At 45.9% G+C, this 14,528-nt stretch overlaps 1 protein-coding gene across 3 annotated transcripts in view; it reads right to left on the minus strand.

The window, feature by feature from the left end:
- Zfat (zinc finger and AT-hook domain containing) overlaps positions 1-14,528 on the minus strand; it is a 178,226-nt gene that overhangs the window by 95,896 nt on the left and 67,802 nt on the right. For all 3 annotated transcript variants that reach the window (XM_021182879.2, XM_029469960.1, XM_029469961.1), the window contains exons 4-7: positions 9,616-9,801; positions 6,901-7,051; positions 2,078-3,519; positions 1,073-1,305 (exon numbers count right to left, since the gene is read on the minus strand). In XM_021182879.2, the coding sequence (XP_021038538.1) occupies positions 1,073-1,305; positions 2,078-3,519; positions 6,901-7,051; positions 9,616-9,801 (2,012 nt within the window). The remainder of the gene's footprint in view (positions 1-1,072; positions 1,306-2,077; positions 3,520-6,900; positions 7,052-9,615; positions 9,802-14,528) is intronic.

Here is a 14,528-nt window from a genome sequence, read left to right on the forward strand (position 1 = left end):
TCAACTTCTGTTCCAGGGTCTACCTGTATGCCCCCATGCTTCCTGCCATGATAATAATGGACTAAACCTGTAAAGTGTAAAGAGCACCCCAACTAAATGTTTTGCCTTTTAAGTGATGCCTTGGTTGGGGTGTGTTGTCACAGCAACAGAACAAGACAGACTTTTAAGTGTATATTTTATATAAAAAGTGGCAGCTGTCAGACATGACAAGTCTGAGGCCATAGAGCCTGTGGCAATGTGGCAGATGGTATTGGAGTCTATCCCAACATGCTTTGATCTCCTCATACCTCCAAACACCCCAAATGCACCTTGATGACAAACCTCCTGGCTGTTAGTGATTCTTATATAAGAAAGCCAAAGCAACTCTCCTGATTTCTGAAGCTTCCTTTTGTGCTGTCTACATAAAACAGAGCCACATGGGCCCCAGGTGTGGTGTCGCTATTACAGTAAGAAGTCTTAAATCATTCTCAGGACTGTCAGCCTCTTCTCATCAGACTAGACCTTGCAAAGAAAAAAAAGCCATTCACTCATTGCATCATTATGAGATCAACCACTACTGAGCCAGACATGACCATCGCGCCGTTAACAGCACCTTGAATAAGCATGTCACTTCTTAAATGAAAGCTTTCTAGACTCTGTTGATGTTTATAATGAATGCCACACTAATAAGACAACAGTGTTCCTGGTATAATCACCTAATCCTATCGAATCATCCAATTTAATCCCCCAAAAATGAGTGTTGTTATTCCTGTTGTTAATAAGACTTAAAAATGCCATTTATGAAGAAGCCTTTGCTTCATTTCCACTCTGGGCTTCACTCTTCTGTACACTCAGATGCTAAAAGTATGCACAGAGAATGAAATTCAGTCTAGTCAGGGGCTCACTAGGAAAGGAGCTGGGGTAGGGGGAAGCTCTGCGAGACATCAAGAGGCAGGAGCAGGGCCCTCTGTATCTGGAGGGACAGGGTGTGCACACCCCTGCAGCAGAGATAGGTCTATATGCAGAAATGTGAGAGAGCAATGGGCACCCAGGGGGAGGCGGATGGGGGCTGCTGTTCGGACTTGCTACTTACCAGCTCTGTGTGAACTTTAAGATGGGCCTGCAGTTTATATTTATCTGGAGTCGAGTAGTCACAGCCGTCAGTGGGGCACTTCAGCAAGATGTTACTGTGTTTCTGAATTACATGGCGTTTAAGGCAGTTTTTGGTGATGGAAGAATAGTGACACTGGGAGCAATAATACAGATGTTCCCGGGTGTGGGTGCGGACATGCATGTCAAAATGCACTTGGTACCAAAAAAGTTTGCCTAAAAAAATATTTGCACATGAGAACAAGGAAGTTTCTTTTCTACTAAATTTGATTTTTTTTAAAATTACCATCCTTAAACTACCATATTTATCTCCTTTATCTTGTATGCCCTTCACACTCTCCACCACATTTCTGTCAGGAAATTACTTTTCAGAACTGGCAGTATTCAAGTATTAAGGTACCACCAGCTTCCACATGGTGTTAGGGCCAGGAAAAGAGAAAGGAGAGCCAATTCTGCCAAGCACTACCCTGCAAATGTACAAAGCCAAGAGCCTCCTAGTCCTCTTGACACCCTAGGCTATGGGCTACACTCTAGGCTGCCCACATCCTATACTCCTACTGTCTGGGAGCTCGCATAGTGAGCTTCCACTCCCAGCTAGAAGCGAGCTGCTTGGGCCTCCCTATGCAGAGCTGCAGACAGTCTCCTACCCTCTCTACCCAGGTGATGGAGCCACAACTGAAAGCCAGAAGAATGATTCTTCTTGGTCAGAAGGTGGGAGGAGTTGTGGGCAGCCCCCAACATGGCCCCCAACACGGTCAGCGGTGCATCATCCCAGCCGACTCCTGGAAGGCTCCAACTGTGACTTCTGACACGGGCTCATTGCTCCTATCTATCACAGAGGAGGGCGCCTCAGGGAGGAGGTGTTCTCTGCAAAGCAACATGAGCTCAAATGGAATCCGGGCGAGGATAGCAAGAAAGGAATGGCCAGGGCTGCTGGGAAGGAGAGCTGCGCTCAAAGGCACACCTGACCAGCACCGCCTTTCCTTACCGCAGTATTCACACTCCAGGTCTCCATAAACCTTCCGGATCCGCTCGCAAAGACTGGTGTTCATCTGCTTCTTCTGGAGACTGTCCAGGACCTTCATGAACGCTGTGCTGCCAGGGTGGTGCTCAGAGGACGGTGTGCAGGAGTCAGGCTGGCACACACCAAGGTCCCCTCCATCAGTCACTGTAGGAAGGAGGTCTGAGGCTTCTGCTGGGTTTGCCCTGAGACATGTGCTAGAGTCAGATTCACTGGCTGGCAGAGCACCCACCTTCTGCCTTCCACCCGGAGAGCTCTCTGGGTCTGGTCTAGCACTTTTGGCCTTGGCCAGCAGCAGTGTGACTTCTTCACCCTGAGTCTGGGCTGAGTCCCGATGCTGTGTGTTCGAGGTTGCCTCGGCAGCAGCAGGAGGATCAGCAGAGGAGGTATCGCTTTTCAGTAAAAAATCATCTGAAACCACTCCAAGAGAGTTGAGGTCGGAGGAAACCACAGTGGTTTCTAGTTTGCAGGGGGACAGGGAACTACTTTCACTCTGGGGGGTGGCCAAGGGCCCAGGTGGGGGAGGATGTACATCTCCAGGGACCACCAACTCCCTCAACCCCACCTCAGGCTGAGCTTCCCCAGGACAAGCCTCCTCCTTGCGTACATCAATTTCTGGACACACAAATTCCTCAGCTGCCAGCTGTAGCTGGTCCCCCAAGGCTTCCTGCTGGATGTCCCCACCCGGCTCCAGGAGGCAGAAACTCTGGTTGATGGAGCTGGTGAACACCAAGGTCTCCTGGGCTGCCCCATGCACCTCTCGGATATGGGAGCGCAGCCTGATGGAGCTAACGAACTTCTTGAGACATAGAGCACAGACATACACAAAGGGGTGCTTTCGGACATGCAGTTCCAGGGCCTGGTACTTAGTGGCCCCATGGCCACAGAGCTCGCAAGCAAAGGGCCACTTGTCACCATGAACCAGCATGTGGCGGTCTCTGTCCAGCTCATTCTTGAACTTGCGCTCGCAGATGTGGCAGTCATAGAGCAGCTGCCGCTTCCCCTCCCTCGTCATGAGGCGGAGCTCGTCTAAGGCCTCCTTGACCTTCTTGTCCTGCGGGTCATGCATGTCCCGGATGTGCTTGATGAGGTTCTTGACATCTGAGTATTTCTTCTTGCAGAAGCGGCAATGCTGTTTGATCTTCTTGTGCACCCGCTCGATGTGCACCTTGAGGTGGCCCTTGCTGAGGCAGGTGAAGGAGCAGTAGTCGCAGGCGAACTTCTCTCCGGTGTGCTTGCGCAGGTGAACGTTGAGGTTGGCCTTGATGGCGCTGGCATAGCTGCACTGGGAGCACTTGTATGGCTTCTCGTTCGTGTGGATCCTCAGGTGGGCCTGCAGAGAGTGCTTGAACTTAAACACCTTGTTGCAGTACTCACAAGTGAAGATCTTCAGCTGGGTGGGACCTAACCTAGGGATGGAAGATGGCACCATTAACTTCTGGAGACCACGAAGCTTTCCAGTGAACCAACTACCAAGCCTGTGCAGTCAACTACAGGGGAGCAGGGCAAAGGTGTGACACTTACTCATTCAGCAAACAAGACTTGTGGGTCGGAAAAGAATAGGCACAGACAATGAGGAAAGAGGATGCTGGTCCTTAGGGAGCACAAACTAGAGTGGGAGAGAAGGGAGTCCAGCAGTGTCCCACAACAGCACAGTAGTCACTGAAAGGAGTCTGACACCTAGAAGGGAACAAAGGCCACTGGGAACGCCTGCTAAGGTAACATCTGAACAGCAAAGGCGGTAGCAAGAGAAGGCAACAGAAACTGGGTGTGACTCAGACAAGCTTGGACACTGGGTATGCTTCAAAGCTGAGTTCCTTCTGGGATACATGAACAGGAGCAAATTCGGTCTCCATGAGACTAGACACGATGAGCTTATTCGGCAAATTTGATAACCCACACCTGCCTATTCATTCCATTAACTGTCTGGGTGGATCTCGTTCTCTTCGAAAGCTTGCATGGGGGAGACACTGTTGAGAGAAAGATCCTTGGCCTTTCTCCTTGCCCTCCCTTCTACCCAGAAAGGGAGAAAACAGATGGATGGTAATGCATTTGGAAGAAGACCTATGGTTTGGTAAGACGGCAGGGATGTACCTGCCTGTGGTGAGCAAGAGTTGTCAAGAGAGGCATCTGTGATCAGCCAGTGGGAGTCCAGGTCATAGGTAGGAGAGCCAGGTTGCTGGGCAAGCTCACCACTGAAAGGAACCACACTCCTCTCTCTTGAAGCTCTTGTACACAGCTGACTGACTCACTCCCAACTGTCCTCTTCCACCATTGCTGCTGGGTTAGAGCTCAGATGGGGGAAAACAGCACTGCCATTTATCAACTTCACATGCCATTAAATAAACAGTTTCTACTGATTAGACAAGACAGCATGTTGTGGATATGTGTTAGATTTCACATACACGGTGGTGAATAAAAGCATGATCTGCCTCAGGGAGCCTATCTCTTTCACTATGGAAAGGAATGTACTGGATGGAATGCAGAGGTTCTTACTAATAATCAGTGAGTGCTTACAACTAGCCCCACGCTGACTACTTAATGCCCACTTTCATCAGACCCACTGTACACAGAAGGAAACTAAGCATCTCTCTAACACCAAGCAATGCTTCGTGCCTTGACCCTGAGCATCCCACGGCCTCTGGAGCAGGCTCACCCTTCCTTATCACGCTTATGGCATGAAATCTCCGTGCACAGCGACCCCTTTACAGTGTGACTGTACACATGGAACAGGCTCTTTCAGAGGGGCTACGCCTGCCACCAAAACTGCAAGCACTGAAGTACGTGACCACGCCCCAGAAACAAGAACACTGAGGGAGATCAAGGAAGCAAAAGAGAATGCACCTCTGGCAACTGCTGCTTCCTCTGGAAGGTATATCTAGGCTAGCCAGGAAGAATTTATGACACACTAACAACCATGCAGTGCTATTAATTAGCCCCATTAGACTATGCCTACCACAGATATAAGGTCTGTATTGAGGGGATTCAGACAACTGTCTCTTTACAGTTAAAGCCCTTGAGTGGACTGCAGTCCATTGAGTACTAAAGAGTACAATTCACATGATGAAATTACAATATTCAAATCTGGAAGTTACTGTTTCGCCTGCATGCTATGCCTAAAGTTTCTTTAAGGAAGGTAATTTGGATGTTTCCCAAATGATAAAGACATCCAGAAGGTGATACATTTTGTAAAGAACACTGGAGAAAAAGCCCTAGACTCATCATATTAATTAAATAAGCAAATCTCAGCATCTCTTCCTCTGTTGAGAGACTTAAATGGTCTTATGAGACTCTTTTGCTCTTTGTTTTTAATATTATTAGACAAAAAACTGAGCCCTGAGAGGCCTACTTTGACAGAAGGTGCTACAGCTTGTGACGATGCTAGGCTGGCTCCATTCGGTTTTTTGCTGGAGCCCTAAGTAATGACTGAGTATCAGTTGACATTGCTGTGATGGAGACAGAATGTTTTCTGAGTTTCCTTACTACAGGTGTTTCCTATGTGGTGAGAGAGGTACCACTGAAGACTATTAAAAGGTCACACAGTGACTCTACCTCTAGGAATCTGAGGAACAATTGGAGAATCAGTTGAAGATAGGAACACCTGCACAATAGTTCACAATATTTCACAATAGTTAAGGACAGAAATAGCCTTGAAGCCTCTCACATAGACACATACTTTGTGTTCAGAACCTGCTCATCTATTTGTCCACTGTCTTCAATGGGGCCATATCCAGGTAAGACTTATCTATAAGGCAATAAGCACAACAAGTCCCAGGTTGAGGGGCAGTTTTCGGTCCATTTAACTTTTAAGTATACATTCCTGGATGTAACGGTTTCATTTGAAGCAATGCATACTTAAGGAAATCTTGAAGAAGCTTGGAAAGGTGTCTATTACAGAAAAACATGGCTGATTGGGCATTGTGGCACATGGCTATAACACTGTGACACATGTCTCTATATACATAGGAAGCTGAGGCATGGAAACGATGAGTTTAAGAACAGCCTGGGCTACATAACATTTTTTTATTTTTAAGCCATTTAAATTATAATAGACAAACATAAGAAGAAGACAATTTGGGAGGGGGGATGTCAAGATTCCAGGCTGTCTTGAAACTTGCTTTGTAAACCAGGCTGGTGTTGATCCACCTGCCTCTGCTCCCAACTGCTAGAATTAAAAGGCAGGCAACACCACTGCCCAGCTATAAATATTTTTAATATGTACTAAAATGAAAGTTTTTTTCAAGGTTCAGTAAATATCTTAAAGGAAAAAGCTAGCATATTTAGTATTTTATATTAAAAAAATAAAATACATTTATACTAGTATAATATATAGATATATAGAGAGATTGGTATATCATGAAAAAAAAAAAACCCACCAAATATATGCAGTGACTTAACAGTGGTGGTGGAATCCAGAAAGAATGATTGGTTCCTGCAGCTCCCACCATCAAAGTTGTTTTAGTTTTCCCTATTGAAAGGTAGACACTCTCACAGTATGTGCAAACAAGGCCGTTTGTACCTTTTCCTAGTTGGAGGATACATCTGACTGGGTAACATGTGAAGACATTGTGTGCTCAGTTCTAAGGGTGGACTGTTCTGCTTTGATCTCTGAAGAAGAGCTCTAAGAGGGCATGATGGGCAGGGTTAGGGTCTTCAGCTAAGCTAATGGGTCAAGACTGTATAGATAAGGTCATGAATAGAACCCAGGCCAGCCGATGTCCAGATCGCCCCTGCTCTGTGTGCATGGTATTTGCAGCCCACCTTTAACTAGAGCCCATGGGACAACTCACCTGCTTGACTTCATGGGCTGCTCATATGGGGTCTGCTGGATGGCGTATTCTTGGTACCCTCTCCGCGGCACCAGGTCTGCTGCAGTGGTCTCGGGAGGGGGTGCTCCTGTTTCGGGAGGCCCAGCCTCCACTGGGATAATCTTGGTAGCACCTGAGATTGATACACAGTGCATTCCTTACTGAGAGGTGCTAGTTGTAGCCCTGACCCTGTCCAGCAGAGTCAGCAGGTCCTGAGGGGCATTTTACTGTAGGACTTCCATGCAACACATTTGTTTTCTTATTCATATAACCAGATTTAAGAGTGTGTGTGTGCGCGCGTGCATATGTATGTGTATGTGTGTGTGTGTATTTATATGAAAACACAGTTTTTCTGTGTGTGTGTATTTATATGAAAATACAGTGTTTCTAGTAATATGCCCAAATGTCTTCTTGAAGGACATTTTCACTTGATCTGATTATGAAACAGTCAAATATACATATGTCTCTTGCAAGACTTTCTACACAGCCAAAGCTGTTAAACTTGAAGCAACCATAAAGCCGCATTAAGGCAGCATGGGGTGGCAGAGCAGTCAACCAATTGGGAATGTGAGCACTATAATGTTACTGATTCTCTTCCCATGAACAGAAATGGGAGGTGCAAAGAGAAACCTCCCAGGTCACCTTTGCTTCTGCAACTCTACATCATAAACCAACCCAAGACCTTTGAGAGCAGAAAGAGACTGTGGGTGTGGGTACATGTACATGTGTGTAGGTGTGTGACACTGGGGATAAGTATGTGTATGCATGTGAGTGTGTGTGTGTGTGTGTGTGTGTGAGAGAGAGAGAGAGAGCGCATGCAAGCATGCACACAAATGAGAATATATGTGAGTGTGCCTGGCACATGAGTCTGTGTGGGTGTATTGAACATGCATGAGTATAAATAGGTATGAGAGTTTGAGGGAGTATGTGGAAGTGTGTATTAGCATGTGTGTGAGTATGTGTACGATTATGAATGTAAGAGTGTGAATGTGGGTGTATGCATGCCTGAGCTTAGATTGTGTGAGTCTGTGAGTGGAGTGGGAGTGGGAATGGGATAGAGATCGGGTTAGAGATTCCCACTACCATTTGGCTGGAAAACACCAGAGGGAATTGATTATGCTTTTACCCTCATGGGAATCTGCAAGTATTACTACAGATTTTTGAGAAAAAAACTGAGTGGAAATTATATCTAATATCCACTGAGAATAGGAAACTGTCCTGTGAGATTTTCCTTATCCACAATAATATTTCTCTGAAGCAGAGTAGGGCAGATGAAGTGACTTTCCAGAAAAGTCAAGTAGCCTAATTTTATATGGTCTTTTCTTTCCTGAACACCCTACTTTGTAAGTCAAGTATAAAGAGAAAATGTATTCAGCGTTTTGAATTTCAATGTCTACTATTAGTACTGAAAGTAGATGCTTAAAGTGTGTCACTGTTCTGGAAACCCTGACAATGTCCCCATTTTATTAGAGAGCTAATATCCCCAAAGCACACAAAGAGAAAAACAGTATTATGATATCTTGGAATCTATCACAAACCGTTTGTGCTGCCTAGTTTCTATATCATCTTTTATGATAGTCTGAAATACATCATAAATGGTGCTGGCTAGTTTTTATGTCAACTTGACACAAACTAGGGTCTCCTGAAAAAAGAGGAACTCAATTGAGTAAATGCCTCCATCATGGCCTATGAGCAAGCTTTGGAGAACTTTCTTGACTAGTAGTCGATGTGGCAGGGCCCAGGTCACTGTGGACAGTACCAACACTAGGCATGTTTGTGTAAGAAAGCAGGCCATGGGCTGGGCAGTGGTGGAGCATGCCTTTAATCCTAGCACTTGGGAGGCAGAAACAGGCAGATTTCTGAGTTTGAGGCAAGCCTGGTCTACAGGATGAGTTTCAGGAGAGCCAGGGTTACACAGAGAAACCCTGTCTTGAAAAACAAAAAACAAAAAACAAAAAACAAAAAACAAAAAACAAAAAACAAAAAGAAAGCAGACCAAGAGTGAGGAAACCAGTAAGCAGCATCCTCCACGGCTTCCACTTCAATCCCTGACTCTGGGTTCCTGCCTAGAGCACCTGCTCTGATTTCCCTCTGTGATGGCCTATGACCTGAGAGTGGCAAGCTGAAATAGACCCTTTCTTCCTCAAGTTACTTTTGTCTACATTTTAGCACAGCAATAGAAACTCTTAAGACACTGTTTGTTCATTTTCCTAAAATAGTCTTTCCTACAAGAGACCTTTTATAAAAGAAAATATAACATATCTACAAGGAAAAGGAAAAATAAATAGAAACTTATAATACTAAGAAAATATTTTAATGAATACCACTAAAATGTGAAGAAACCAGTCAGTGTCTGCCTGGGCCTGGAGAACAGCTGCTTCTCTTACATTTGCTGAGTGGGCAGCTCCAACCAAGGAGGCAGTCACTGTAGCTGATGGGGGCACTACCAGTTGAGAAGATGGGGAGAGGCACAGAAGGGACTGTTCTTGCATACCTGACTGATAACAGAGTAGGTCAAGGAGATAGAGGACAGCTCCAGAGGATAAAGAGGTCTGTGGTCTTACTCGGGTGACTAAATGAAACGCCACTAAAATACCTAACACATACGCTCTGACCTGGGCTTCCTTCTCCAGGCTACCCCAAGGGCAGCTGGGCTACACACTCTCATTATATCATTTCCAGCCTATCCTCAGTCACCTGGAATTGCTTCATGAGCAGTTAAGACCACGCTGATGATGGGTTTCTTCGCTCCAGAAAGCTGCCCTGCCTCCTTTCCTGAGATCTTCTGGACTTTCTCTGTTTTCTGAGCCCGGGGTCTTTTTGAAGCCTTTTCCCGATCATCTTCTTTGTATGTCTTTTCTAGATCAAGGTCTGACTCGTTACCTAGGAAGCAAATGCCAAAATGTATAAGCTTTCCATTCATACCAGCTGGAAATGAAATATGCCTCTTACCAGAGGTGATAGCAAAGGAGATGCCTCCCTCCCTCTATCCTCAGACCCAACCCCATTCTTTCTTTCTCTTCCTGGCCTACAGTGCTTGCAGGACATTCTGCTGGCTCATCCACCATTGCTGGATCTTCACTAACTCAATGCAAAACATGTTCACTGTATCCAGGTCACAGCTGGGTACTGGGAATGCACTGCTGGACAAAACAGCATAGACACTTGGCTCATTTTCACGAACCATCATTAATATCAGCACTGCAGAGAAAATGATTAGAGAGTCACAGTCCAAGAACGTCCTTCTACTAATCAACTTATGCTTCCCAGGCATGTTCCCTGTGCCAGGCATGGTGGACATATGGTAAGAACATACCAAGCCCTCAAGGGCCCTCCACTCCAGAGAAGACAAAGAGATAACAAATGCAATCAAGAGTAGTCTCTGTTCTGTGTGGTAGGAAACAAGAATAAGGGACAGGATGGTAGAGGCTACCTGATAGGTCAGAAAGGCTTTGTGGAGCTGTTAACTATGGCTGACTGAAAAAGTGAGGGTTAATGAAGCACTGGATGGGGAAGATGGGAACCAGTGATGAGGACAAAGCTATGTGTGCGGTCTTGGGAAGGTGTGTGATAATAAACAGCAGTGCTCCAGTCTAACAAAAGAAGACTGAGACAACGGATAAATACTTGGCTGGGCATCCTGGTAGCCACACCTTCAGGAGAAAGGAGAGAGTGGCCTAAAAAGATGTCAAGACTAAGGGGTAAATACAGGAAGACCATGAATGCTGAGAAGAGCAGCAATCTCCCACGGGTGAGACACTAACCCCAGTCAACCTGCATTAGAGAAGATAGACTGTGTCTGGCCTGGCCCTGCTGGGGACTCCTGGGATGTGGAGTGATTGTCATGTCTTTTTGATGGCTCAAAAAAATGACAATATACAGGAGCTGCTGTTTTTTCAAGGCTAGTTGCTACCTTACCTTTCTTAAGACAATTGGGAAGCCAAGCAAAACATATTTAGGGCATCATGGGACTACTTGGTTCACATATGCATCTCTTGAAGGTAATGGTGAGCAACTGAAGCCACCTAATCCAAGGAATAGCTGAGCTGGCTTAGAGTTTTACATGTATGCCATGTTGTGGAGAATGCAATACATGGACTGGCAAACCATTCAAATGCACTGTAGAACAAACGCATCAGTTACAGACATATGACAGCAGCCATGACAGGTTCAGGGATGGTATTAGCCTAAGGAGTAAGACTAGCCTTCATTTGTCAGTGAAGGACAAAGGAGCACTCTAGAATGGAAACACCTGGACAGTCCCAAATGCAATAAGGCAGAGGGAAGGAGGGGACAGAGGGCTTTACTAGAATCATCAGGCCTGAAATGACCCACCTGAGGACCAGATCTTCAGAATATCGAAAGAGAACACTGAGAGTCATTCCACAAGCCTCTGTATGAGACATGTGTGCAGCGGACAGACAACGGCTGCAGCCCAGCTGAGCATACAGGCAGCAGGGAAGGTGGGGTTTGGAACGTGCAGGAATATATGTGGTTATCAGGGAAGTGAGATTGAAGCCAAGGAACAACAACACGGAGACAATGGAGTGGGGTAGGGAAACAGGCAGAAACCAATCTTCAGTGCTTCCTACATCTCAAGTCAGCTCCAGCCAGCCCGACACAATGCATCAGTCCATATATAACAGATAACGGAGCAGCCATGCTGGCTGAGGTGAAGCTAAGGGAATAGAACAGTCAAACCAAGCATTCACATTGTGTCCCATACTTGCCAGGTTCCTGGATCATCCCCAGGCTTGCAGGAAACAGTCTGGGTTAGTCTTTAACAGAAGAATATGAGTATTAAATATATCAATGCCAAACAAAAGAGAGAGGTGATGGGAGGCATCGTCAATCAGCATGGCATGCTGCTCTCCAAGGCCCAAGGTCAAGGAGCAACACTACATTAACACATTCAGAGTCTGAGAGCGAGCGACAGGATGGGCACAGCACCTGGTCTCCAAGGTTGCTGGCAGAGCCTCCATGTTGGGAAGCTTGCTATGCAACATGCCTCAGAGCAATTGTTGCCTTCCTTGATTTTTTTAAGTGGCTATTACAAAAACATTTCCAAAAGCCTCCCATTTGTCTGAGTCACAGAAGTCTTTTCATCGCCTGGATATCGGGTGATGTGTGCACATAAATACTACAGTAGGATATTTCGGATGCTATAAAAAGGTAGAACAACATTTAATGGATTTTTTTTTTTTGCTTGTAAAATGATGTCTCACTCTATAACAGAATTCACCATGGGATATGATTCAATATGTGGGAGATATGCCAAGGATAGCTATGTTGACATAAAAAAAAAAAAAAAAAGGACCTGAGAGTCTGAGTTTACCATAAGCTTAGCCTGGTGAACAATATAAATCCACAACAAGCAAACAAGGGTGCACACTATCAACCAGGGTTAGAAGAAATGAAGAAGAGGGCCCACCCACCACAGGGGACGAATGGTAGCCAGCTCTGCTATAGGCACCAGGTGTACACACTAGAGAAATGAGTGTGAACAGTTGGTGGCTAGCAGAGGGTGAAGGCTTGGAAGCCACCTCCTATTAAGAAACACTGGAGGGACCTGTGTTGGCCCCAGTAGAGATTATGAAAACACCCCTGACTACTGCAGCTACTCCGACTCCCTCCTGGCTGCAGTGTGATAGGCTGTTGGTATGCACCTGGCTTGGTTACTTTCCCCCATCATTGTGGCAAAATGCCTGACAAAGCAGCTTAAGTGGTATGAAGATTGCGTTAGCTAATTGTTCAGAAGGAGCAGCCCACCATAGCAGGTGGTAACAGAGTTAGCTCCAGTAAATGGCAATGGGAGTGTAAGGTGTCTGGTCATATGACTGTGACAGTCAGGAAACAAAGAGTTCTGACCAGAAGCTGTAACCATCAAAGGTCACCATCAACCAGTGTCTCCTCTGCTAGCCATGCCTCCACTTAAAGGGTCCCACAGCTACACCGCCCCAAATCCACCCTCTGAAGGAATGCCACCACCCTTTGTAGAAACTGAGAATACATTGCAGCACCTGAAGATCCAGGCTTGGCCATTCAGGGCTGAGAGAAGGCTGTCAGGAGTTTCTGAAAGCACTTTTCTTTCTTAATAAGCAAAATATTGCTCACAATCTTAACGAGGTCCACTTGTTGAACTGAAGCACTAGCCACTAAGAGAAACCAAGGAAAAGCTTGTTCATAATGCTCATAAAGAAAAAGACAGTCCCACAGCATTGTCACTCAGACAGCCTGGACTACCGGCCCCAGACAGCTTGTTCTATGGAGAGTTCTGCTCTTATCTAAACTTGTTTTTAACTGGTGCCTCTGGTAAGATCTTTACACTACCCTCCACCTTAGCTCCGGAATGAACCAATCTACAATCCAAATCTAATCAAGTTACTGTCATGTGTGGATCCTTTAATGTCTACCCTGCTGTCTCCATTAGGAGTTAGTATGAAAGTCTGCAAAACTCCCACAAACCATCTGTCACACCACCCACTGAGGCCAGAGTCTTGACTTCCAAGGGACACCCTCACATGCATATCTTCTCCCACTCAGGGCTCCAAGTACATGGGCCACAAACTGACTCAATCACGCTGCATTTCTTCCCTGGACCTACACATCTCCCGTGATTCGAAGGGGGACTACACTCTGCAGGTGGCTGGTCCTCAAACCTCATGCACTGAAATCTTAATCCCTGGTGGGATGGCATTGAGAAGACAGGAAACTAAAGCAGAGATCAGACTCAAAAAATAAGGGCTGCCATAGGAAGAGGGAAATGAGGCTACCTGTAGAAAAATGGATGGAATCGGAGGCCGCTGTGCTAAGAGATAAACCAGACTCAGAACGATAAATAGTACATATCCTCTCTCTCTTTCTCTCTCTCTCTCTCTCTCTCTCTCTCTCTCTCTCTCTCTCTCTCATGTGTGTGTGGGGAGGGAGGGGACCAGAGGCCACTGTGCTAAGAGATAAACCAGACTCAGAACAATGAATAGTACAAATTTTCTCGTGTGTGTGTGTGTGTGTGTGTGCGCGCGCGCGTGTGTGTAGACATGTTTATATTTGTATGTGCATTTATGTGCGTGTGTATGTGTGTGTGAGTGTAGAGGGGGACATGAAAGTAGAAAGATGCCATGGGGGAAGGAAGGACAGAGGGGAAATAAGAGGATGATGGAGATACTATATTCCATGTTTTCTCTCTCATAGGTGGAGAACGTAGATATAGATAGATATACATATACATGCATATGGCATGAATGTGGAAGGCAGGCTATTTGAGGAAAGGAAGGGAACAGAGAGAAGTGGGGAAATAAATACAACCAAGCTACAGACTGTGTGTGTGTGTGTGTGTGCATGTATGAAATGCCACAGTGAAATCCACAAGCTTATATGGTAACCCACAAAATTAATTGGAAGAAACCCTAAAAGTCAGAGCAAAAGAGAATCTTACACCTCTCAGCGCTCGTGCGTGATCACCACTCTGACATATCCTCCAGCAGAGACACTCCTGAGTCCCTGGCCACATACAAATGGCCTATACCCTACTTAAGCAGTCACTGAGGTGGAGCCAGCACAAAGTCACTCTGAACCACTGTCACAGGCTGCTACTGCTAGAGTCATGTGGC

This window comes from Mus caroli, chromosome 15 (assembly GCF_900094665.2).
Source record: "Mus caroli chromosome 15, CAROLI_EIJ_v1.1, whole genome shotgun sequence".
Lineage (NCBI taxonomy): Eukaryota > Metazoa > Chordata > Mammalia > Rodentia > Muridae > Mus > Mus caroli.